This window comes from Ranitomeya variabilis, chromosome 1, assembly GCF_051348905.1.
Source record: "Ranitomeya variabilis isolate aRanVar5 chromosome 1, aRanVar5.hap1, whole genome shotgun sequence".
NCBI lineage: Eukaryota > Metazoa > Chordata > Amphibia > Anura > Dendrobatidae > Ranitomeya > Ranitomeya variabilis.
The window spans coordinates 841,780,579-841,804,284 of NC_135232.1; the positions used below are offsets into that span (position 1 = coordinate 841,780,579).

The 23,706-nt window shown below is 45.5% G+C and overlaps 1 protein-coding gene and 1 long non-coding RNA gene across 2 annotated transcripts in view; one reads left to right on the forward strand and one right to left on the reverse strand.

Moving 5' to 3' along the window:
• LOC143787396 (uncharacterized) overlaps positions 1-23,706 on the forward strand; it is a 301,414-nt gene that overhangs the window by 8,647 nt on the left and 269,061 nt on the right. The window lies entirely within an intron of this gene.
• LOC143787387 (uncharacterized) overlaps positions 15,540-23,706 on the reverse strand; it is a 283,235-nt gene continuing 275,068 nt past the window's right edge. The window contains exons 2-4 of the mRNA XM_077276072.1: positions 18,955-19,061; positions 18,454-18,818; positions 15,540-17,417 (exon numbers count right to left, since the gene is read on the reverse strand). Of these exons, the coding sequence (XP_077132187.1) occupies positions 17,352-17,417; positions 18,454-18,818; positions 18,955-19,030 (507 nt within the window). The 5' untranslated portion in view covers positions 19,031-19,061 and the 3' untranslated portion in view covers positions 15,540-17,351. The remainder of the gene's footprint in view (positions 17,418-18,453; positions 18,819-18,954; positions 19,062-23,706) is intronic.

The following is a 23,706-nucleotide window of genomic DNA, read 5'->3' on the forward strand; positions in this document are numbered from 1 at the left end:
TGCTTAACCAGATAGCTATTAAGATGCCTGAGATTTATGATGGTTCTATACGTCTTATCAGGTTTCTGTATAAGAAACAAGGGAGAATAAAATCCTTTCCCTCTATCAGACTCTGGAACCAGTGTAAGTACATTCTTAGCGCAAAGAGACCGCACCTCTTCTTCTAGCGCAGATTGTTCTAGGGGATTAGAACGCAAGGGAGTTAACATAAATTTATCCCGTGGGGTATGGCAAAACTCAAGTGTAAGACCCCGAGAAATAGTATCTTGTACCCAGACACTATTCGTGATCTCTGCCCATTTCGAACCGAAATGTAATAGTCTACCCCTCCCCCGGGGTTCCTAGTCATTTGTCCTCTTTCTTCCTTTCTTTTGAGGAACGACGGAACATATATCCCGTACCTCGTCTACGTCTGTCTTCCCATCTAGACCGATCCCTTGAAGGTGAAAAGGTACGCTTTCCTCCGCGACCAAACCTTCTCTTATTAAAGGGACGACGATAGGACCCCAGCAGATTAGGGAATTTCTTTTTGTCATCCCCCGCTTTTTCTAGGAGTTCATCCAGGGTGGGCCCGAATAGATACTCCCCTTCACATGGAATGGCACAAAGTTTCGATCTTGTTTGAATATCACCTGGCCAACATTTCAGCCATAGAGCCCTCCTAGCTGCATTCGAGAGACCTGCTGCTCTAGCGGCCATTTTAACGGAGTCAATGGATGCATCTGATAAGAAGGCAGCTGCTTCTTGAATCATAGGTAAGGCAGTCAGAATAGAATCCCTAGATGCACCTTCTTTCAACTGGGTCTCTAACTGATCCAGCCAGACCATCATTGATCTGGCTGTACAGGTTGAAGCCACCGCAGGCCTTAGGGAACCGGCTGCCATCTCCCAGGTACTCTTTAGAAAGGTGTCCGCTTTTCTATCAAGGGGGTCTTTAAGGGTCCCCATGTCCTCAAAGGGGAGAGATGCCCGTTTTGCCACCTTGGCAATCGCCGCATCCAGCTTAGGGGCTTTTTCCCAACTGGTGACTGCTGGATCATCAAATGGATATCTGCGCTTCTGCGCTGGAGGTAAGGAACCCTTTCTATCGGGTTTTTTCCACTCTCTTTTGATAAGATCCTGGATTTTCTCATTGAGCGGAAAGATCCTACGTTTTTTCTGCTCCAACCCACTAAACATAATTTCCTCCTTGGAAAGTTGGGGTCTCGATTCTGTTATGCCCATCGTTCCTCTGACCGCTTTAACCAGCTTATCCACTCGATCAAGGGGTAGACAGAAGCGGGCGGTGTCCTCATCCGAGGAAGAGGACGATGCAGCTGAACCGGAGAAAACTTCCTCCTTATCCTCCTCTACTGAAGAATCGGAGAGTAATGGAGCTTTAGATTTAGAGCTTCCTCCTTGAGAAAGACTTTAAGGATTGTCTGACCTCCATTCTGATCATCTCTTTCAAGCCGGTGGTCATAGTAAGGGATTCCTCTGCTACCTGAGGGGGTAAGTAAAGCAATCTAATCCCTGTAGATATAATGCTCTTATCCCCTCCCTTTTCCTGAGACCTCACCGTCTGCTGGATACAAGGGCCACATAATTTTTTAGGGCACGAATCAGGTAGGGGAACCCCGCAGATACCACATTCCCTGTGTTTCGCCTTCCCGGCACATTTCTTCCCCTATAATAGAACATATGAGGGGAATCATGTCACTGGGTGAACTTTCACGAAGATCACTTACCAGCGCTGCCCAAAGAAAAGTACCGGAATACGAGGGGGATTTCTCCTGGCTGATGCTCCAGACCCCTGCCTGGCGGAGCTTTTGTGGCCAGACTCACTACTCCTTTTGTCGCGATCCTTCCCTTTAGGCTTCTGGGATACCTCTTCCTGTAGCTGCACGTGCTCGTGCTCGTCCTCCATCTCCAAACAATATGAGGCCAGAAGCAAGGAACCACGATCCGGAGTTCTTTTAATAACCCCTCCTCCGGTCAGCAGCTGTGCCTAGCGCTCCCCTGATTGATTTTTCCGGCCTCCCCCAGGTGCAGGCGGTTGTCCCTGGGGCTCAGAACGCCAGCGACGCTATACCGGTGGGCGCCGCCATCTTGGGATACACTGCGCATGCGCAGGACCCCGGAAACCCGGAAGTGACTGCCGACTCCTCCCCCGACGTCACCCCGGCTCCCGGCGCTTCCTATCAGCGCACAGAGCGGCGAGGGACGCCGGACAGAGCCGCAGCACCCCGGGTGGCATCCCCCAAGCGCCGCTGCCTACAGAGACCCCAGCCACCCGAGAAGGAGGAGACCCAGGGGACATACTTACCTAGCGCTGGCTTGGAGACAGGACACCACCGGCGACCGCTCCCTGCTGGAATGCCACTGACATGCAGCCCTGCCCGGACCATCGTGACATCATCCAGGAACTCCGCACCGGCCGAGGTAGGAGACCCCCTCGCTACCTGAGTCGGCCGGCCGGCCTGGGATCCTTTTGTAAGTTCTGCAGGATCCCGTCCCATTAGGAACAGGAAACCAACTGATGTGTGGGAGAGGTGCCGCCCTTTTGTATCTGTGGGTTTCCTGTTCCTAAAGGGGCGGATCCCCTCTCTCGTGGTGCTGTCATGGGAGTCCGAATAAAGTACAGCTCCATACATTGTCGCTCGGAGTACTGAGGTGGACCAGTACAGCTCCATACATTGTCGCTCAGTGTACAGAACTGGAACAGTACAGCTCCATACATTGCCACTCAGTATACAAAGCTGGAACAGTACAGTTCCGTACATTGTCCCTCAGAGTACAGAGCTGGAACAGTACAGCTCCATACATTGTCGCTCAGAGTACAGAGCTGGAACAGTACAGCTCCATATATTGCCACTCAGTCTACAGAGCTGGAAACGTACAGCTCCATACATTGCCTCTCAGTATACAGAGCTTGAACAGTACAGCTCCATAGTTGCTCAGTGTACAGAGCTGGAACAGTACAGCTCCATACATTGTCGCTCAGTGTATACAGATGGAACAGCACAGCTCCATACATTACCTCTCAGTATACAGAGCTTGAACAGTACATCTCCACAGTTCCTCAGTGTACAGAGCTAGAACAGCCGTGCAGCAGGAGCGCGCTCTACCCACTCGGACCCGGACACACAGCGCTGTTCTCCCACAATTAATTTGCTCTTGACCAGATGCGGTCTCTCCTGGTTGGTGCCTAACAGTCTCACAGCACACAACTGCTGCAGCAGGTTCTATATCCTGGATGCCCACTTGCTCATATTGAGCATTCATTCACATCTAGTTCATGTTAAAGAGTTGTCTGATGAAGGTCCTGTGACGGCCTGAAAAGTTTCATAATTTTTTGTCTGGATGCACAAATACAAAGGAAGCTCTGAATTCTCTACATACTGAGTGCCAAGTTTATTATTATATTTCTACAGGTTGGATACCTGACTTGAGCACCAAAAGCACTGTTTCTACTGAGTGCCGTGTTTTTCTTTACTAGTACAGCTCCATAGTTGCTCAGTGTACAGAGCGGTAACAGTACAGCTCCATACATTGTTGCTCAGTGTACAAAGCTGTGCCGTTCCTCCCTGTATATTATTTACATATGCCTGGCACCAGAGCTAATAGTAGCTCATCAGCAGCGTTGTATGATTTCAGATTCTTGCTGATCAAATATTGATGACCTATCTAAAAGAGAGGTCAGTAATAGCAAAGCAGTGGACAACCCGTTTATTAATGACCCATAATTTGCGATGATGGCTAGAGATTTCCCTTAACCCCTTCATGACCCAGCCTATTTTGGCCTTAATGACCTTGCCATTTTTTGCAATTCTGACCAGTGTCCCTTTATGAGGTAATAACTCAGGAACGCTTCAACGGATCCTTGCGGTTCTGAGATTGTTTTTTCGTGACATATTGGGCTTCATGTTAGTGGTAAATTTAGGTCGATAATTTCTGAGTTTATTTGTGAAAAAAACGGAAATTTGGCGAAAATTTTGAAAATTTCGCAATTTTCACATTTTGAATTTTTATTCTGTTAAACCAGAGAGTTATGTGACACAAAATAGTTAATAAATAACATTTCCCACATGTCTACTTTACATCAGCACAATTTTGGAAACACATTTTTTTTTTGCTAGGAAGTTATAAGGGTTAAAATTTGACCAGTGATCTCATTTTTACAACAAAATTTACAAAACCATTTTTTTTAGGGACCACCTCACATTTGAAGTCAGTTTGAGGGTTCTATATGGCTGAAAATACCCAAAAGTGACACCATTCTAAAAACTGCACCCCTCAAGGTGCTCAAACCCACATTCAAGAAGTTTATTAACCCTTCAGGTGCTTCACAGCAGCAGAAGCAACATGGAGGGGAAAAATTAACATTTAACTTTTTAGTCACAAAAATGATCTTTTCGCAACAATTTTTTTATTTTCCCAAGGGTAAAAGGAGAAACTGGACCACGAATGTTGTTGTCCAATTTGTCCTGAGTACGCTGATACCTCATATGTGGGGGTAAACCACTGTTTGGGCGCACGGCAGGGCTCGGAAGGGAAGGAGCGCCATTTGACTTTTTGAATGAAAAATTGGCTCCAATCTTTAGCGGACACCATGTCGCGTTTGGAGAGCCCCCGTGTGCCTAAACATTGGAGCTCCCCCACAAGTGACCCCATTTTGGAAACTAGACCCCCCAAGGAACTTATCTAGAAGCATAGTGAGCACTTTAAACCCCCAGGTGCTTCACAAATTAATCCGTAAAAATGAAAAAGTACTTTTTTTTCACACAAAATTTCTTTTAGCCTCAATTTTTTCATTTTCACATGGGCATAAGGATAAAATGGATCCTAAAATTGGTTGGGCAATTTCTCCTGAGTAAGCCAATACCTCATATGTGGGGGTAAACTACTGTTTGGGCACATGGTAAGGCTCGGAAGGGAAGGAGCGCCATTTGACTTTTTGAATGAAAAATTATCTCCATAGTTAGCGGACACCATGTCAGGTTTGGAGAGGCCCTGTGTGCCTAAACATTGGAGCTCCCCCACAAGTGACCCCATTTTGGAAACTAGACCCCCCAAAGAACTTATCTAGATGTGTGGTGAGCAAGTTCAACCCCCAAGTGCTTCACAGAAGTTTACAACGCAGAGCCGTGAAAATTAAAAATCATTTTTCTGTCCTCAAAAAAGATGTTTTAGCAAGCAATTTTTTTTTTCACAAGGGTAGCAGGAGAAATTGGACCCCAATATTTGTTGCCCAGTTTGTTGTGAGTATGCTGGTACCCCATATGTGGGGGTAAACCACTGTTTGGGCGCACGTCAGGGCTTGGAAGGGAAGTAGTGACATTTGAAATGCAGACTTTGATGGAATGGTCTGCGGGCGTCACGTTGCATTTGCAGAGCCCCTGATGTGCCTAAACAGTAGAAACCCCCCCTATGTGACCCCATTTTGGAAACTAGACCCCAAAAGGATCTTATCTAGATGTGTGGTGAGCAAGTTCAACCCCCAAGTGCTTCACATAAGTTTATAACGTAGAGCCATGAAAATAAAAAATAATTGTTCTTTCCTCAAAAATTATGTTTTAGCAAGTAATTTTTTATTTTTGCAAGGGTAACAGGAGAAATTGGACCCCAATAGTTGTTGCCCAGTTTGTCCTGAGTACGCTGGTATCCCATATGTGGGGGTAAACCACTGTTTGGGCGCACGTCGGGGCTTGGAAGGGAGGGCGCACCATTTGACTTTTTGAACGCAAGATTGGCTGGAATCAATGGTGGCGCCATGTTGCGTTTGGAGACCCCTGATGTGCCTAAACAGTGGAAACCCCTCAATTCTAACTTCAACACTAACCCCAACACACCCCTAACCCTAATCCCAACTGTAGCCATAACCCTAATCACAACCCTAACCCCAACACACCCCTAACCACAACCCTAACCCCAACACACCCGTAACCCTAAATCCAACCCTAACCCTAATCCTAACCCTAATCCCAACCCTACCCACAACTGTAACCCCAACACAACCCTAACCCTATCCTTAACCCTAACCACAAGCCTAATCTTAACCCTATTTCCAACCCTAGCCCTAATTGCAACCCTAAGGGTACCATCTCACATAACGATTTACCAACGTTCACGACCAGCGATACGACCTGGCCGTGATCGTTGGAAAGTCGTTGTGTGGTCGCTGGGGAGCTGTCACACAGACCGCTCTCCAGCGACCAACGATGCCAAGGTCCCGGGTAACCAGGGTAAACATCGGGTTACTAAGCGCAGGGCCGCGCTTAGTAACCCGATGTTTACCGTGGTTACCAGCGTAAAAGTAAAAAAAAAAAAAAACGTACATACTCACATTTCGGTGTCCTTCAGGTCCCTTGCCGTCTGCTTCCCGCTCTGACTGAGTGCCGCCGTACAGTGAGAGCAGAGCGCAGCGGTGACGTCACTGCTGTGCTGTGCTCTCACTTTCCGGCCGGCAGACAGTCAGAGCGGGAAGCAGACGGCAAGGGACCTGAAGGACACCGAAATGTGAGTATGTACGGTTTTATTTTTTTTACTTTTACGCTGGTAACCACGGTAAACATCGGGTTACTAAGCGCGGCCCTGCGCTTAGTAACCCGATGTTTACCCTGGTTACAAGCGAACGCATCGCTGGATCGCTGTCACAACGATCCAGCGATGACAGCGGGAGATCCAGCGACGAAAGAAAGTTCCAAACGATCTACTACGACGTACGATTCTCAGCAGGGTCCCTGATCGCTGCTGCGTGTCAGACACAGCGATATCGTATGGATATCGCTGGAACGTCACGGATCGTACCGTCGTAGCGATCAAAGTGCCACTGTGAGACGGTACCCTAACTCTAATTCCAACCCTAACTCTAATTCCAACCCTAACCCTAAGGTTAATACTTAAGTATTTCCAGCCATGGCCGATGATATTGCAGCATCGGCCATGGCTGGATTGTAATATTTCACCATTTTTTTAGGTGAAATATTACAAATCGCTCTGATTGGAAGTTTCACTTTCAACAGCCAATCAGAGCGATTGTAGCCACGGGGGGGTGAAGCCACCCCCCCTGGGCTGAAGCACCACTCCCCCTGTCTCTGCAGATCGGGTAAAATGGGAGTTAACCCCTTCACCCGATCTGCAGGGACGCGATCATTCCATGACGCATACGCTGCGTCATAGGTCGGATTGGCACCGACTTTCATGACGCAGCGTATGCGTCAAAGGTCGGGAAGGGGTTAAAGGGAACTTATCACCATGAACATGCAGTATAATCTGCAGAGCATATTAGACTGATACAGGTGCATCTCACAAAATTAGAATATCATCACAAAGTTAATTTATTTCAGTTCTTCAATAGAAAACGTGAAACTCATATATTATATAGGGTCATTGCAAACAGAGTGATCTATTTCAAGTGTAGATGAGTCGCCCGCCAGGGCCGTGGGGTACTCGGTACCCGGTCCAGTACTTAAGGGGACATGTGATGGCGGCGACCCGGTCCGTGGCCCTGGGCTCCCATGTAAAAGGGATGATTGAATAAAGTTTATGTTCGTGACTCCACCTGTGGTGTTCGGTCAGTGGGGACCGACGCTGCTTTAAGGGGTTCTCTGGGGTGATGTTATGGCAGCTAGATGGTATAACTTCCCACAGGTGAAGTGTATCCCCAGGGCTCCCAGTGTGTAGATGGAAGATGGTGAATGGCGCAGTAAAGAATGAGGACACAGGTTTGCAGTCTCTTTACCTTATTTACTGGAAGCTTCAGCAGCCACAGTCCAGGGCACCAGATCACAGGGTAGGCAGGGTCCGGCCGGCTTGGAAGTGAATCCAGAGTCCTCTTTACCAGGTGGAGTTGAAAGCCTTCCTCTCGCGCAGTGGTGTTGTAGTCCCTTACTGCCTATGGCTTCAGATAAGGTACTCACAGTTCTTCTCTCTGTCCCCCATATAGGATAGGACATAACCCGTATGACTGGTGACTTGAGCCTTTTTACAGGGACTCTAGCACGCCCCGGGCTCTATATGTGTCACCGTGCCTCCTGGGTATTAAGGCGGACAGGTAACTTGCAGTTCGGCTGTCCTGCCGGTCTCTGATGTAAGTCGTAGAGGGCCTTACAACCTCGGTGGTCCGGCTACCGGCTCGCTGCGCCTCAGAGGGAGGCAGCCTGCTCTTAGCTGGTCTCCCCTGATATTACTCTCCTTTGCTTCGCTCTCCTTCATGCTCACTGAACAATGTTCGGCTTTCTGTATGTCTTTCCAGGAGCTGTAGTGCTTCAGACTACACGGCCCCTTCAGACCTTCTGATCCTCTAGGTCGGTCTGCTCTCTCCTGTCTCTCTGACAATCTAATTTCTCTTTCCCTCCAAACCACAATATATATAGGGGAGTCACCTAGTAAATAGGATCAAAAGCTCCCCCTTGTGGCTTGGAGTGTGAACATATTGTGTGTATGGTGGTTACCTGATAAATTATATCCTTCATCGCTTCCAAACGTAACATCACTCTCCCCGTGAGGAAAGCAATGCTACTGTGACGACCAGGACCCTGGGGTGCTACATTTATTTCTGTTAATGTTGATGATTATGGCTTACAGCCAATGAAAACCCAAAAGTCATTATTTCAGTAAATTAGAATACTTTACAACACCAGCTTGAAAAAATGATTTTAACACCCGCTATACATTACTGTAGTTAGAGTTCCGTACTTCTGCCTGCACAATTAAAAAAATCAAGCAAATGTTACACTCGGTTTCTGCCTCCATATACATTATATTAGGTTATATTAGATCCTGGTAATACAAACCAATCTGTTTATTTTGCTTTGGTTCCTTCACCAACTTTAAAGGGATTATCCTGGACTATCTTATTTTTCTTATGGGATTAAGAACTGATAGGCAGGTAGTTGCTTAGAGAGGTCACGGACCGCTCCTGCAGGTGATTCTGCTGCTTCATGCCATCAGAGCAGCTCTTGCTCTTCCAGTTGCTCTGTCGAGGTATAACTGTTGTCATGCCGATTGCCAGCTGGCTCCCTGCAGTTAGTCAGCAGTGGGCCAGCTGTCAGTCAGCATTATTTTGGCAGTCACGCCCCATCAACAGAGCAGATTGGAAAAAAAGTCACTGCTTTGTCGACACAATGTCAGCGGAATCCACAAAATCACCGTCAGGAGTGGTCAGTGATCGCTCTGCACCAAAAAAAAATCGGCACCAAACACAACAGGCAGGTAGGTAGAAACTAAGAATTCTTAGATCCATTAGAAAAAACGAAAGAGTCCCAAATAAACCCCTTTAGTCTGACGCTATACAGAAATAATGTCCAAACTAACAGAGAACTATACAGCTTCTAGGCAGGGGGATAATGTGAGGCTCATGCAGGGCTGGCTGCAGGTTTTTGAGGGCCCCAGGCGAAAGAGTCTCAGTGGGCCCCCCCTTTAACACATACCACGATTCATGATGCACAGATACAGCAGAGAAATACAGTTAGGTCCATATATATTTGGACAGAGACAACATTTTTCCAATTTTGGTTATAGACATTACCACAATTAATTTTAAACAAAACAATTCAGATGCAGTCGAAGTTCAGACTTTCAGCTTTCATTTGAGGGTATCCACATTAAAATTGGATGAAGGGTTTAGGAGTTTCAGCTCCTTAACATGTGCCACCCTGTTTTTAAAGGGACCAGAAGTAGTTGGACAGATTCAATAATTTTAAATAAAATGTTCATTTCTAGTACTTGGTTGAAAACCCTTTGTTGGCAATGACTGCCTGAAGTCTTGAACTCATGGACATCACCAGACGCTGTGTTTCCTCCTTTTTGATGCTCTGCCAGGCCTTCACTGCGGTGGTTTTCAGTTGCTGTTTGTTTGTGGGCCTTTCTGTCTGAAGTTTAGTCTTTAACAAGTGAAATGCATGCTCAATTGTGTTGAGATCAGGTTACTGACTTGGCCATTCAAGAATTTTCCACTTCTTTGCTTTAATAAACTCCTTGGTTGCTTTGGCTTTATGTTTTGGGCCATTGTCCATCTGTAGTATGAAACGACGACCAATCAGTTTGGCTGCATTTGGCTGGATCTGAGCACACAGTATGGCGGCTCTGAATACCTCAGAATTCATTCGGCTGCTTCTGTCCTGTATCACATCATCAATAAACACTAGTGACCCAGTGCCACTGGCAGCCATGCATGCCCAAGCCATCACACTGCCTCCGCCGTGTTTTACAGATGATGTGGTATGCTTTGGATCATGAGCTGTACCACGCCTTCGCCATACTTTTCTCTTTCCATCATTCTGGTAGAGGTGTTGATCTTGGTTTCATCTGTCCAAAGAATGTTCTTCCAGAACTGTGCTGGCTTTTTTAGATGTTTTTTAGCAAAGTCCAGTCTAGCCTTTTTATTCTTGATGCTTATTAGTGGCTTGCACCGTGCAGTGAACCCTCTGTATTTACTTTCGTGCAGTCTTCTCTTCATGGAAGATTTGGATATTGATACGCCTACCTCCTGGAGAGTGTTGTTCACTTGGTTGGCTGTTGTGAAGGGGTTTCTCTTCACCATGGGGATTATTCTGCAATCATCCACCACTGTTGTCTTCAATGGGCGCCCAGGTCTTTTTGCATTGATGAGTTCACCAGTGCTTTCTTTCTTTCTCAGGATGTACCAAACTGTAGATTTTTTGACTCCTAATATTGTAGCAATTTCTCGGATTTGTTTTTTCTGTTTTCGCAGCTTAAGGATGGCTTGTTTCACCTGCATGGAGAGCTCCTTTGACCACATGTATACTTCACAGCAAAACCTTCCAAATGCAAGCACCACACCTCAAATCAACTCCAGGCCTTTTATCTGCTTAATTGAGAATGACATAACGAAGGGATTGCCCACACCTGTCCATGAAATAGCCTTGGAGTCAGTTGTCCAATTACTTTTGGTCCCTTTAAAAACAGGGTGGCACATGTTAAGGAGCTGAAACTCCTAAACTCTTCATCCAATTTTAATGTGGATACCCTCAAATGAAAGCTGAAAGTCTGAACTTCAACTGCATCTGAATTGTTTTGTTTAAAATTCATTGTGGTAATGTCTAAACCCAAAATTAGAAAAATGTTGTATTTGTCCAAATATATATGGACCTAACTGTATAGCACAGCCACGTAGCATATAACACAGCCCACATAGTATATAACAGCCCACGTAGCATATAGCACAGACATGTAGCATATAACACAGCCCACGTAGTATATTGCACAGCCCACATAGCATATAACACAGCCCACGTAGTATATAACACAGCCACGTAGTATATAACACAGCCACGTAGTATATAACACAGCCACGTAGTATATAACACAGCCCATGTAGTATATAACACAGCACAAGTAGTATATAACAGCCCACGTAGTATATAACAGCCCACATAGTATATAACAGCCCACATAGTATATAACAGCCCACGTAGTATATAACACAGCCAAGTAGTATATAGCACAGCCCAGTGACATAGTATATAAAACAGCCCACATAGTGTATAACACAGGCAGACCACGTAGTATATAGCACGGCCAGCCATGTAGTATATAGTCTATAAGTCCCACCCACACCCAGCATCACTCAGATGCCATACTGTAGGTCTGTGGTGGCCCCGTACAGTCGCACCTTGTCCCAGGCTGCATCCCCCCGCAATGCTTTGGGAGTTGGGAACAGCCTGAAACTTGGAAGGAAGACTCACTGCTTTCGCCATCACGCCGTCGCCCCCGTTGTGGACACAGGGATGGCCCGGGTGCACCGTTCACTGACTGCTCGTCGTCGTCTTTCTGCTTGGCGCTAGACCGTGGACATGGATGATCTCTGAGCTGACCTGGAAGTGACTCTTCGTATCCATGGTGACGGTGAGGTGAGTATTCCAGTAGCTGCACAGTGAAACTCAGTCACAGAGAGCTCTGTGCTGCACCTGCTGCCGGGGATGGCTCCGCCTCCGAGTCATGGCTGGGAGACGGAGATCACGGAGTTGATCATGATATAATACTAATACACACAGCACAGCTGAGCCGGATGTAGTCCGGCTGCGGGGGCCCCCCCAGGAGCGCATCAGTGTAGTATAGTACCGTACAGTTACTACCTTAAATGGGCCCCCCGTCTCGCCAGGGCCCTGGCACTTGCCCGGGTGTGCCGGGTGCTGACACCGGCCCTGGGCTCATGGGCCCCAGTGCAAAATTTACAACAGGGCACCCAACTCTCACAGGTCTCGGATAGTATAGGTTTCCTTATATGTGTAATGCAGGTGTCCGGATGCAACGAGCAGAGGTCACGAGGCGGAAACAGCCAAGGGTTGATATAATGCTATTTATATACAGTAGTAACTTTTAAAGAATTAGTGCTAGTAGCTATGCAATTTTAACAGTAGAAGGAATAACAACAGGTTTAGAATAAACAAGAAAGTTGTTCACTATTTAACCCCTTAATGTCCAGTGATGGACAAAGTCCATCATGGTCGGGTGTAGATAAATTCCCAAAGGGTTATAATTTCCAAAACGGGCACACTTGAGGGGGAATTCTGCTCTTCTAGAAATTAGGGGCACTATATATGGAGTCCACAAACTATTCTTGGAAAATTTGTGCTCCAGGAGGCAAATAGCACTCTGTCTCTCCCGAGTCTCTCCGTATGGCTAAGCAGCACTGTACAGCCACGTATGGGGTATTTCTATATTCAGCAAGAATTGGGGGACAAATTCTGGTGACAATTTTACTCACTTCTTGTGTGAAAATGTTAAATCTGGGGCTAATACAAAATTTTTGTGGCAAAAAGTGTAATTATTAATCACTGCCCAATGGTATAACATTCTGTGACACATCCTTGGCATCCATATGATCATTACACCCCTAGAATAATTTATTGAGAGGTGTAGTTTTTAAAATGGGGTCACTATAGGGCGTTCTACTGTTCTGGCACCTCAGGGGCTCTCCTAGTGGGTCATGGCACCCGCAAACCATAATAGTAAGGTCTGGACTATAATATGGCGCTCCTAACCTTTTGAGCTTTGCACTGTGCCTCAAAAGTAGTTTTCACCCACATATGGGGTATCGGCGTACTCAGGTGAAATTGCACAGCACATTCTGGGGTCCATTTTCTCCTGTTACCCTTGAGAAAATTAAAAATTTGAGGCTAAAATAAAAATTTTGCTGGAAAAAGTTTTTTTTTTTTTTTTCATTTTAGCTCTGTTACAAACTTTTGTAAAGCACATGGTGCTTCACCACACATCTAGATACATTCCATGAGGGGTCTAGTTTCCAAAATGGTATCACTTGTCTGGGGGTTTCCACTGTTCAGGCACATCAGGGGCTCTCAAAACACGACATGGCGTCCACTAATTATTACAGCAAATTTTACATTTAAAACGTCAGTGGTCTTCCTCCACATACGGGGTATCGGCGTTCTCAGGAGAAATTGCACAGGAAATTTTGTGGTTCATTTTCTTTTGATACCCTTGAAAAAATAAAAAAAATTATGTCTGAAGTAAACTTTATGTGACAAAAAGTTAAATGTTCATTTTTTCTTTCCACAATGCTTCAACTCCTGTGAAGCACCTGAAGGGTTAATAAACTTCTTGAATGTGGTTTCGAGCACCTTGAGGGGTGCAGTTTTTAGAACGGTGTCACTTTTGGGTATTTTCTAACATACAGACCCCTCAAAGTCACCTCAAATGTGAGATGGTCCCTAAAATAAATGGTTTTGTTGGAAAAATGAGAAATCGCTGGTCAACATTTAACCCTTATAACTTCCTAACAAAAAAAAAAATTATGTTTCAAAAATGGTGCTGATGTAAAGCAGACGTGTGGGAAATGTTATTTATTAACCCGGTGACCCCCGCTACAATATCTCTACCTGATGTCATCTATCAAAGCTCGTAGAGACTCCCACGCACAACCGTCACCCTCCCAACCTGTTCTCCTAGGGGATAGCTGGAAGTGACGGCCCTGCTCACTCGCACTGTTCCTCCTCTATCGCAGACGTGCCTCTCTTGTCGCAGTCTCCGCACAGCTATTCCTGGGTTGACCATTGGGGGAAGTCATTTATGCTCGGGGCAGAGAGAACTGGGCCTCAGTGCTTGACAAGTGAAGGGCGCAGATCCTGGCTCTCACCAGCGTAAGCGGTACTTGGGGATATCTTCCGGGGAATCCGGACCTTGCCAGGCGGTGACCGACACCAGAGTGGCACAGACTTCCTGGTGAGGCATGCCACGTTGGTCACGCAGTGTCTCTGGAGCACGTCTGCTCCGCGCTCTTCTCTGGCGCCAAGTCTCCTCGTGGCTGGGAGCGCAGGGCTTTTTTTTATCAAGGAAGTCCTACTGTGGGTCACCTGATCCAGTCCTGCACACGAGGTCGCTCCCCCTGCAAATCGTCCAGCGTACTTTGATTCTGCTTGATTTCGGCTGGCCAGCAGATGGCAGTCTCTCCTCATTAATGGCCCATCCTGTGCGAGTTCTCTAGAGGTCTCGTGGCTTCTCGTTACATATGAGCCAAAAAGACCTTTGAGCCCCCAAAAGTATACATGGTCCTGGTGTAAATGTAACCAATATAGCAGAGTATCTGAGAACTGAAAGTAGATAGATGGGTGCCTGGGGCCAAAATGCACTTCAATTAACTAATTATATACCACACTGATATGTAATGAACAAGAAAAAAAACGAGGGAGGAGACAACACGTGGGAAAGGAACCTGCACCAAAATGAAGAAAATTGGGAGGAAAATAGTAAGTGTCATAAAATATATGACAGGCAAATGGCTATGGAATGACAAATGTCCCAAAAAGGATATGAAGAAAGAATGATAACCCTAATGCATCCAGAATAATACCTCCTTATTGGTAGAATGTGTAAGATCAAATTATATCAACAGCCAGAGGAGATATGGGGACCAGTAAAAATCCATATGTGGCCTAATTGACATTCTCCAGGATCAAAAAGTGTCCATGCAGCAAACATGTATACACAAAGACCCTCAGTCACTATAGAATGCCATGGTACCAAAATGTTACCTGCTCGGGGTGTGAAGTTGCTGCCTGGTGGTGTGGTCAGAAAGAAGTGATGTGTCCTACCCTGCGCCCAACGAACGCCGTTTCGCAGTGAATGCTTCTTCCAAGGGGGCGTGGGGGAATTAAGGTATAAGAGGTATAAATACCTGAGTGCCAAAAGCTAAGTGGGGCTGGTGGCGTGTTGGAGTGTCGACTGTCCGGGCGTCCATGATTGCACATGAAGCCGGAAGTACATCCTCCTTGCTAAAGGGACTTCCGGGGCAGCGCTCGAGTGACACGCAGTGGAACGCACAGGGGTCACGTGGGGAGCGCTCCAGGAAGTCAGGGGAGAATGACCCAGCGCATTCGCAAGGACGTCAGGAAAACGGACAAGAGTGAAAATTCGCTGGAGTTTAAGAAGATGACATACTGGGGAGAGAGATGCTAAATAGGGCGCATGAGCCGCCATAATTAAAAACATTAAGATGTAGCCAATGGACTGCCGAGTTTTAATCCCAACGCAGATGCCCGACGGAATAATAATGAATACGTGGTGATATTAAATGGAAACCCGCCAGGTTGAAACTAACCTGAATGGCTAGTCCCTACCCCAAGGGTAAGAAAAATGACTCAAGTATATATAAGAAATAGTAAATGCCCGTCTGGTTAATAGAAAACATACCACAACAACCAGTGCCATAAAGTGAACTATTGTACCTGTGTATCAGAAAAAAACGTCAGGGTGCATAAAAAAAAAGCAGAGGCGATGGCACAATTGAGTATAAGTATAGACAAAACAACCACACTACAACGGCAACATCCGTGGACCTAAGCCCAATGATATGCAGAGGAGCGTAGTGTCATAGTTTTTGAGCACAGGCAGAGCCTAAGTAGGGCATAGATGGAAACCTGAGTCCAACAAGTGTGGAGCCCAAACCAGAGACAGGCGGCCACCAGGGAGGAGAGGAGGCAAGGATCAGCGTGGGGACGAACCCTACGCGTGTCGCCGTTACCAGGACGGCTTCATCAGGGGAAGGTAATGAGGGAGCAATCAATAACGGTTTAAATACCTTGCCGTATGGTCAGATCAGCGCGCGGGGTGCATGAGAGGCCGGAACCGGAAGTGACACATGAAGGGCAAAAGAGAACAGGCAGGCGTCCCTGCCAGTAGTACATAATGCGCACGCGCCAGAAGTGTTCAGAGCGGCGCATGATGAACATGGGAGGAAAAAAGGAAAGGAGGGCCAAACAGGAATGACAGAGTAATAAGAACATAAAACAAGGCAAAATACAGATGAGATGGATAATTAAGGACAAATAACATGTATAGAACAGGACATCCGACGTACATATAAAGACACACATATAGACAAAAATAATAAAGAATAATGAACCGTAAATAAATGATGAAATAAATGAAAACAAAAACGGAATGGGAACAGTATATAACAAAAAACCGTAAAGATAATAATTGTAATTATTTTTGGTGTTGTTTATTGATATGTTTTTAATGCACTTGCATAAAGACAGACCTGTAAGAGGAAAACCAATTAAAGAGGAACCATGTACAGCAGAATATTCTTTTAAAGTCACACACTATATTTATTAAGAGCGTGAGACAGATAAAAGACAAGACAATTCCGCATTTGTATGATGCATAACTAAGAAAAGGGGATCAAAAAGTGCAGGAGAAATGCCAGATGGAAACTTGGCCCACAAAAGGGGATGGCGAGGACCCATGTGATCAGGCTCCCTGAGGTGAATAGACGGGACCCCAAAGGGTATTTGTAGCAAAAGGACTGATCAGTCGGCTTAGATGACCACGCACAAAAAAGCGGGGCATAAAAAAGGGGGGCAACAGGCATATGAGATATGTAAGGCCCCAAGGTACAGGACAGACATGAAGTAATCTTGAGGATGCCTTAACGGTTTTAACACATGGACCACTCAAAAATTGAACTGAGTTGGCCAGTGATACAAAAACCCCATAGCATGTACGTATGAAAGAGAAATTGCGATACCGATAAAGGTACATTAACAAGGGGGGGAAAAAAAAAAGGGACATACGAGAGCTACAGACTGTAAAGCCTATTAAAGAACCACTGTATCAAGGGAGCATACGAATCTAAAATGATTGAAAGCATACATATAATGCCCAGTTGGAGTAATACGTCCTTATAAGTGTAGACATATCCCATGTTCTGCTTCCCAAGGAGCGTAAAAAAATACTGCGAAAAACGTATAGATCCATGAGTCACAGTTTCTTCCCCACAACAAAAAAGGGGGTGTTCACGCTTTTCTCCATTCCTTGGACGTCTTCGCTCCATTAAGAAGCTATATTCAGAGGTCACGATTTCTCAAAAGTGTCCATATATTTATTCATTTCTCAATGTCTTCACTCCATTTGAGGGCCAAAGATAGATCAGAGTGAGTCTTAAGAACAACCTGAAAGGAACACATAAGAGGTGTTATCAACCAATAATTTAACCAAGAAAACCCGTGAAAAGAAGATCTTAATTTATGCCACATGGAGCTGTGGAGTGCACCAAATAAATCCATCGGGCTTCTATTTGTAAAAGCTTGTTCTCCAATGATCCACCTCTACCCGAACCCTTCACCTGTTCAAGGCCCACTATCCTGGTGTCTGAACATCTACCCGCATGTTGTGATAGATAGTGGGATGCCACCGTGGTAAGATCTTTTCCCCTCCGAGAGTCAGCCAGTGCAGTGTTAATAGTGGAAAAATGTTTTTGAATGCGTCGGCATAACTCTTGGGATGTCTGTCCCACATATACAAGTGGACAAGGACAGATGATTGCGTAAACTACATTTGTGGACTTACAATTAATGTAGGTCTTCAGACCATATTCATTCTGGTCAGTGGGATTACAAAATGTATCCCTAACGGGATGCATGTACTGACAAACGTTACAATCACCGCAGGGAAAAGAACCTTTAAGTGAAATACCGCAGTTCAATCTTGTGGTAGGCCTGGTATAGTGGCTTCTGGTAAGGATGTCTCAAATTGGGCACTGTCCTGGCAGTCATAAGCGGTCGCTCACTAAGGCTAGGTTCACATTGCGTTAATGTGTGCACGCTAACGGACAGCGTTGCACGGCGAAAATGTCGCAATTAACGCCATGCAACGGGTCCGTTAGCGCACCCATTGACAGCAATGTGAAGTTTCCCTGTAGCGCATCGCTAGCGCGTGCCTTTTTCGGCTCGCGCTAGCAATGTGCCGTTCTTATGTAGCTTGCAGCGTCCGCGGCGTGCCCGAGGTCCGTTCCCCGCTCTCGCAGATTGGGGATCTGCGAGAGCGGGGACGTTAGCGCGACCCCTAAATAAACATTGCGTTAGCGCAATCCGCTAGCGTTGGCGCTAAACCGATTGCCCTAACGCAATGTGAACCTAGCCTAACAATCCGTGATGTTACTGCATCTGTGGTAAGAATCCCCCAATGCTTTTGTAAGACATGTCTTACCTGGGACCAGTGGGTATTGTATCCCGTGATGAAGCGGACAGTTTTGTCAGGAAGTTTCTTTGTGGGCTCCAAAAGAGAAGCTTGTGATTGAAGCCTAGCCCGCTGGTATGCTTGTGAGATGCACTTATTCGGATAAGCTCTCCTCTTAAATCTCAAGGTCAGATCCTGAGCTTCTTTGCGGAAATCTCCGTCCAGCGTGCAATTTCTCCTGGCCCGCAAAAATTGACTGACAGGAATACCCCTCTTCGTGTGCGGTGGATGGAAACTGCGGTATTCTAATAAATTGTTTGTAGCAGTGGGCTTGCGGTATAGGCAGGTAGAAAGCACACCATCCTGGCACACAACGTTGAGATCCAGAAAGCACACTGAGGAAGAACACAAAGAGGTCAGGAAGATGTTAAGTGAGTTGTCATTAAGAGAGTTAATAAAGGTCCCAACTTCATCCTGAGATCCCGACCAAATGAAATAGACATCGTCAATATACCTGAGCCAACATCTTACCTTGGATTTGTACCACACAGAATTGTAGACCATGGTGGATTCCCACCACCCTAAAAAAAGGTTCGCCAGAGCACATGGACACGCCAGAGACTTGAAGGAAAAAAGTCCTATCAAATAAAAAGAAGTTGTGTTTAAGAATGTAGTCAAGGAGGTCCACAATAAAGGAATCGTGCATCCTGTCTGAATTCTGTTGAAGATCTAAAAAGAACAATACCGCTTTGTAGGCCATGGTCATGATTAATGTTCGAATAAAGTGACTCAACGTCACATGTCACCATAATATCACCTGGAGAGAGAGAGTGATCCCCTGCAGAGATGTAATGAAATTTGAAGAGTATCCCCCTGGTTACACTCACCAACACAATCAGACGTTGAAGGAATCACTTGCGGAATTGCCATGGAGGGCCATATGTTCAGGTCACCAGAAGTCACAATTACAGACCACCACGCCGCAATCCACGGAGACAATTCCGCAAGTGATTCCTTCAACGTCTGATTGTGTTGGTGAGTGTAACCAGGGGGATACTCTTCAAATAATAAACCTTTCCAGCTATGTCTTTTCGCCACAGGAGATCTCTGTTCTTTCCAAGGGCCTCACATTTTCGCCAGTCCAACAGATGGATAAATTCATCTTAATAAAAGATCTGTTTTTGTTCTGTAGAAAAATCGTCTTGCAAGCTCTTCATAACAGACCACAGTTCACCCCTTTATTTGATCAGATGGAGCAAAGAGTCTTCCAGGATCTCATGGACCTGCTACGTGAAGGTGATGAAGCCTCAGGTAAATCCAAATTCCCACACAGAAACAAATCTCGTGTTTCACCACCCTTCTCCGTTGTCCCAGCGGTAAAAATCTTTTTTGCTGTGGCCAAGAGGGATATTGAGGCATTGCCTACCAAGATCCCGATTGCAGCTAATTTTTTACATCGCTGGAGAAACATGCGCTCTCTCACTTGAAAACAGTGAGTTTATCATACGTCAAGCGGACAAGGGGGGGGGGGGGGTAATATCATTCTCTGGCCCCACGATCTCTATTTGGAAGAAGCACATAGACAACTGGACAACTCTAGGTTTTACCGTAGACTTCCATCGGACCCCACTGGTGTATATGCAACTAAATTGAGAACGCTTATTGATAGAGCTTTTGATCTGGGCATTATCAACAAGGGAGAACGTGATTTCAACTTTTTATATGTTACCCAAAATACACAAGGATGTCCACAGACCACCTGGACATCCTATTGTTTCCAGCATAGGGAGTCTATGTGAAAAAGCTTGCACATATATCGATTTTTTCTTACAACCCCTGGTACTAGAATTTCCTTCATATACTAGAGATTCATCACATTTCATTACATCTCTGCAGGGGATCACTCTCTCTCTCTCCAGGTGACATGTCACGTTGAGTCACTTTATTCGAACAACCCCTTCATGACCCAGCCTATTTTGACCTTAATGACCTGGCCGTTTTTTGCAATTCTGACCAGTGTCCCTTTATGAGGTAATAGTCTCAGAAACGCTAGGATCCGTTGAAGCGATCCTGAGTTGTTTTTTCGTGACATATTGGGCTTCATGTTAGTGGTAAATTTAGTTCGATAATTTCTGAGTTTGTGAAAAAAATGGAAATTTGGCGAAAATGTTGAAAATTTCACAATTTTCACATTTTGAATTTTTATTCTGTTAAACCAGAGAGTTATGTGACACAAAATAGTTAATAAATAACATTTCCCACATGTCTACTTTACATCAGCACAATTTTGGAAACAATTTTTTTTTTGCTAGGAAGTTACAAGGGTTAAAATTTGACCAGTGATTTCTCATTTTTACAACAAAATTTACAAAACCATTTTTTTTAGGGACCACCTCACATTTGAAGTCAGTTTGAGGGTTCTATATGGCTGAAAATACCCAAAAGTGACACCATTCTAAAAACTGCACCCCTCAAGGTGCTCAAAACCACATTCAAGAAGTTTATTAACCCTTCAGGTGTTTCCCAGCAGCAGAAGCAACATGGAAGGAAAAAATGAACAGTTAACTTTTTATAGTCACAAAAATGATCTTTTAGCAACAATTTTTTTTATTTTCCCAAGGGTAAAAGGAGAAACTTGACCACGAACATTGTTGTCCAATTTGTCCTGAGTACGCAGATACCTCATATGTGGGGATAAACCACTGTTTGGGCGCACGGCAGGGCTCGGAAGGGAAGGAGCGCCATTTGACTTTTTGAATGAAAAATTGGCTCCAATCTTTAGCGGACACCATGTTGCGTTTGGAGAGCCCCTGTGTGCCTAAACATTGGAGCTCCCCCACAAGTGACCCCATTTTGGAAACTAGACCCCCCAAGGAACTTACCTAGATATGTGGTGAGCACTTTGAACCCCCAAGTGCTTCACAGAAGTTTACAACGCAGAGCCGTGAAAATAAAAAATCATTTTTCTTTCCTCAAAAATTATGTATTAGCGAGCAATTTTTTATTTTCGCAAGGGTAACAGGAGAAATTGGACCCCAATAATTGTTGCCCAGTTAGTCCTGAGTATGCTGGTACCCCATATGTGGGGGTAAACCACTGTTTGGGCGCACGTCACGGCTCGGAAGGGAGGGAGCACCATTTGACTTTTTGAACGCAAGATTGGCTGGAATCAGTGGTGGCGCCATGTTGTGTTTGGAGACGCCTGATGTGCCTAAACAGTGGAAACCCCTCAATTCTAACTCCAACACTAACCCCAACACACCCCTAACCCTAATCCCAACTCTAGCCATAACCCTAATCACAACCCTAACCCCAACACACTCCTAACCACAACCCTAATCCCAACTCTAATCCCAACCCTAACCCTAACCACAACTTTAACCCCAACACACCCCTAACCATAACCCTAACGACAAGCCTATTCTTAACCCTATTTCCAACCCTAGCCCTAATTCCAACCCTAACTCTAACTCCAACCCTAAGGCTATGTGCCCACGTTGCGGATTCGTGTGAGATTTTTCCGCACCATTTTTGAAAAATCCGAAGGTAAAAGGCACTGCGTTTTACCTGCGGATTTCTAGTGTTTTTTTATGCAGATTTCACCTGCAGATTCCTATTGAGGAACAGGTGTAAAACGCTGCGGAATCTGCACAAAGAATTAACATGCTGTGGAAAATACAACGCAGCATTTCCGCGCTGTATTTTCCGCACCATGGGCACAGCGGATGGTACTGTAAACCTGATGGAACACTGCTACAAATCCGCAGCGGCCAATCCGCTGCGGATCCGCAGCCAAATCCGCACCGTGTGCACATAGCCTAATTCTAACGCTAACACTAGTTCTAACCCTAACCCTACCCCCAACCCTAGTTCTAACACTAGTGGAAAAAAAAAATATTTTCTTTATTTTATTATTGTCCCTACGTATTGTAGTCATGACAGAACGTGGTGGCACACTTTAAATTTTTCCAGGAAATGAAATATTTCTCCCATAAAATTATTGCAATTACACTTGCTTTCTTCTACATATATTTTTTACCATTGTGTGGCACTTTTCAAAATTGTGGATAAACAAATTTGATTGAAGCACGTTCAGGTGGCAGGTGTGGGCATTGAACCCAGCACTGCGACCATCACTAAGCTCCAAACTTGTAGGAAAAAGGTATGTGCGGTGGGGAGACCACTTCATGTAACTTCCATGATCTCAGCATGTCCAGTGTCCACCTAACATCATGTAGCCTATATATGACACTACCTCATCGTGTAGTTCATATATGACATGACACCTCCATCTCCACCTAACAAGGTGCAGCTTCATAGATGCCATGACACTCGCATGATCCCTGGTCCCACCGCACACAGTCATATATACATACTTCCTCGCTATTTATATGCCAGTCATGGCACAGACTTTTACCTTATGGAGACTTTAAAAAAAAAAATAAAAATCAACAGTGACTTGCTGAGAAAATGACCGCCCCTGCTGAATATTTAGGAGAAATTCGTTGAGAAGTCGGTTGTTTTTCCCATGAGCTCATTTGCATATATTCATGAACAAGCGCTGTGATTGGCTGGCTGTAGAATGCTGCATCTCCAGCCATCTCAGAGAAGGGAACGCCACTTAGTGATGGGCACAGACATGGGGTTGTGGGTTCAATGCCCACACCTGTCACCTGAACGAGCATCACGTGCTTGAAACAAACTTGTTTATCCACAATTTTGGAAAGTGCCACACAATGGTAAGAAATATATGTAGAACAAAACAAGTGTAACTGCAACCATTTTATGGGAGAAATATTTCATTTCCTGGAACAATTTAAAGTGCGCCAACACGTTCGGTCATGCCTGTGTGTATATGCACATATCTATAATATAGCTGGAGACGTGTCCTTCTCTCAGAAGCCTCCGGCGCCACAGTCAGAGCATGCGCATACCGCACTTTGAAGCTATTTTATTGGAGAGGAGGGGCGGCGCTGTCTGATGTGATCGGGGCCATCTCCATTATATTGACTGCGGCAGCGGCTTCACCGGTGGGGATGAGGACACCGGGGTCTGCTGCGCTGCTGGTGAGACACCAGGACTGCGGGTACTGCACCTCCCAGCCGCCAGTCACCTTTCAGACCAGACAGGACAAGCACCAAGAAGGAGAGTGTATGTGGTGTGCGAATTCCTATAGTGTCTTCAATAAATGGCTCCGGAGATCGCGGTATGCGCACACACTGACTCTGGCCCCATTATATGGAATATTAATCCCATGATCCGAAAAGGAGGGGTTTAGAATAG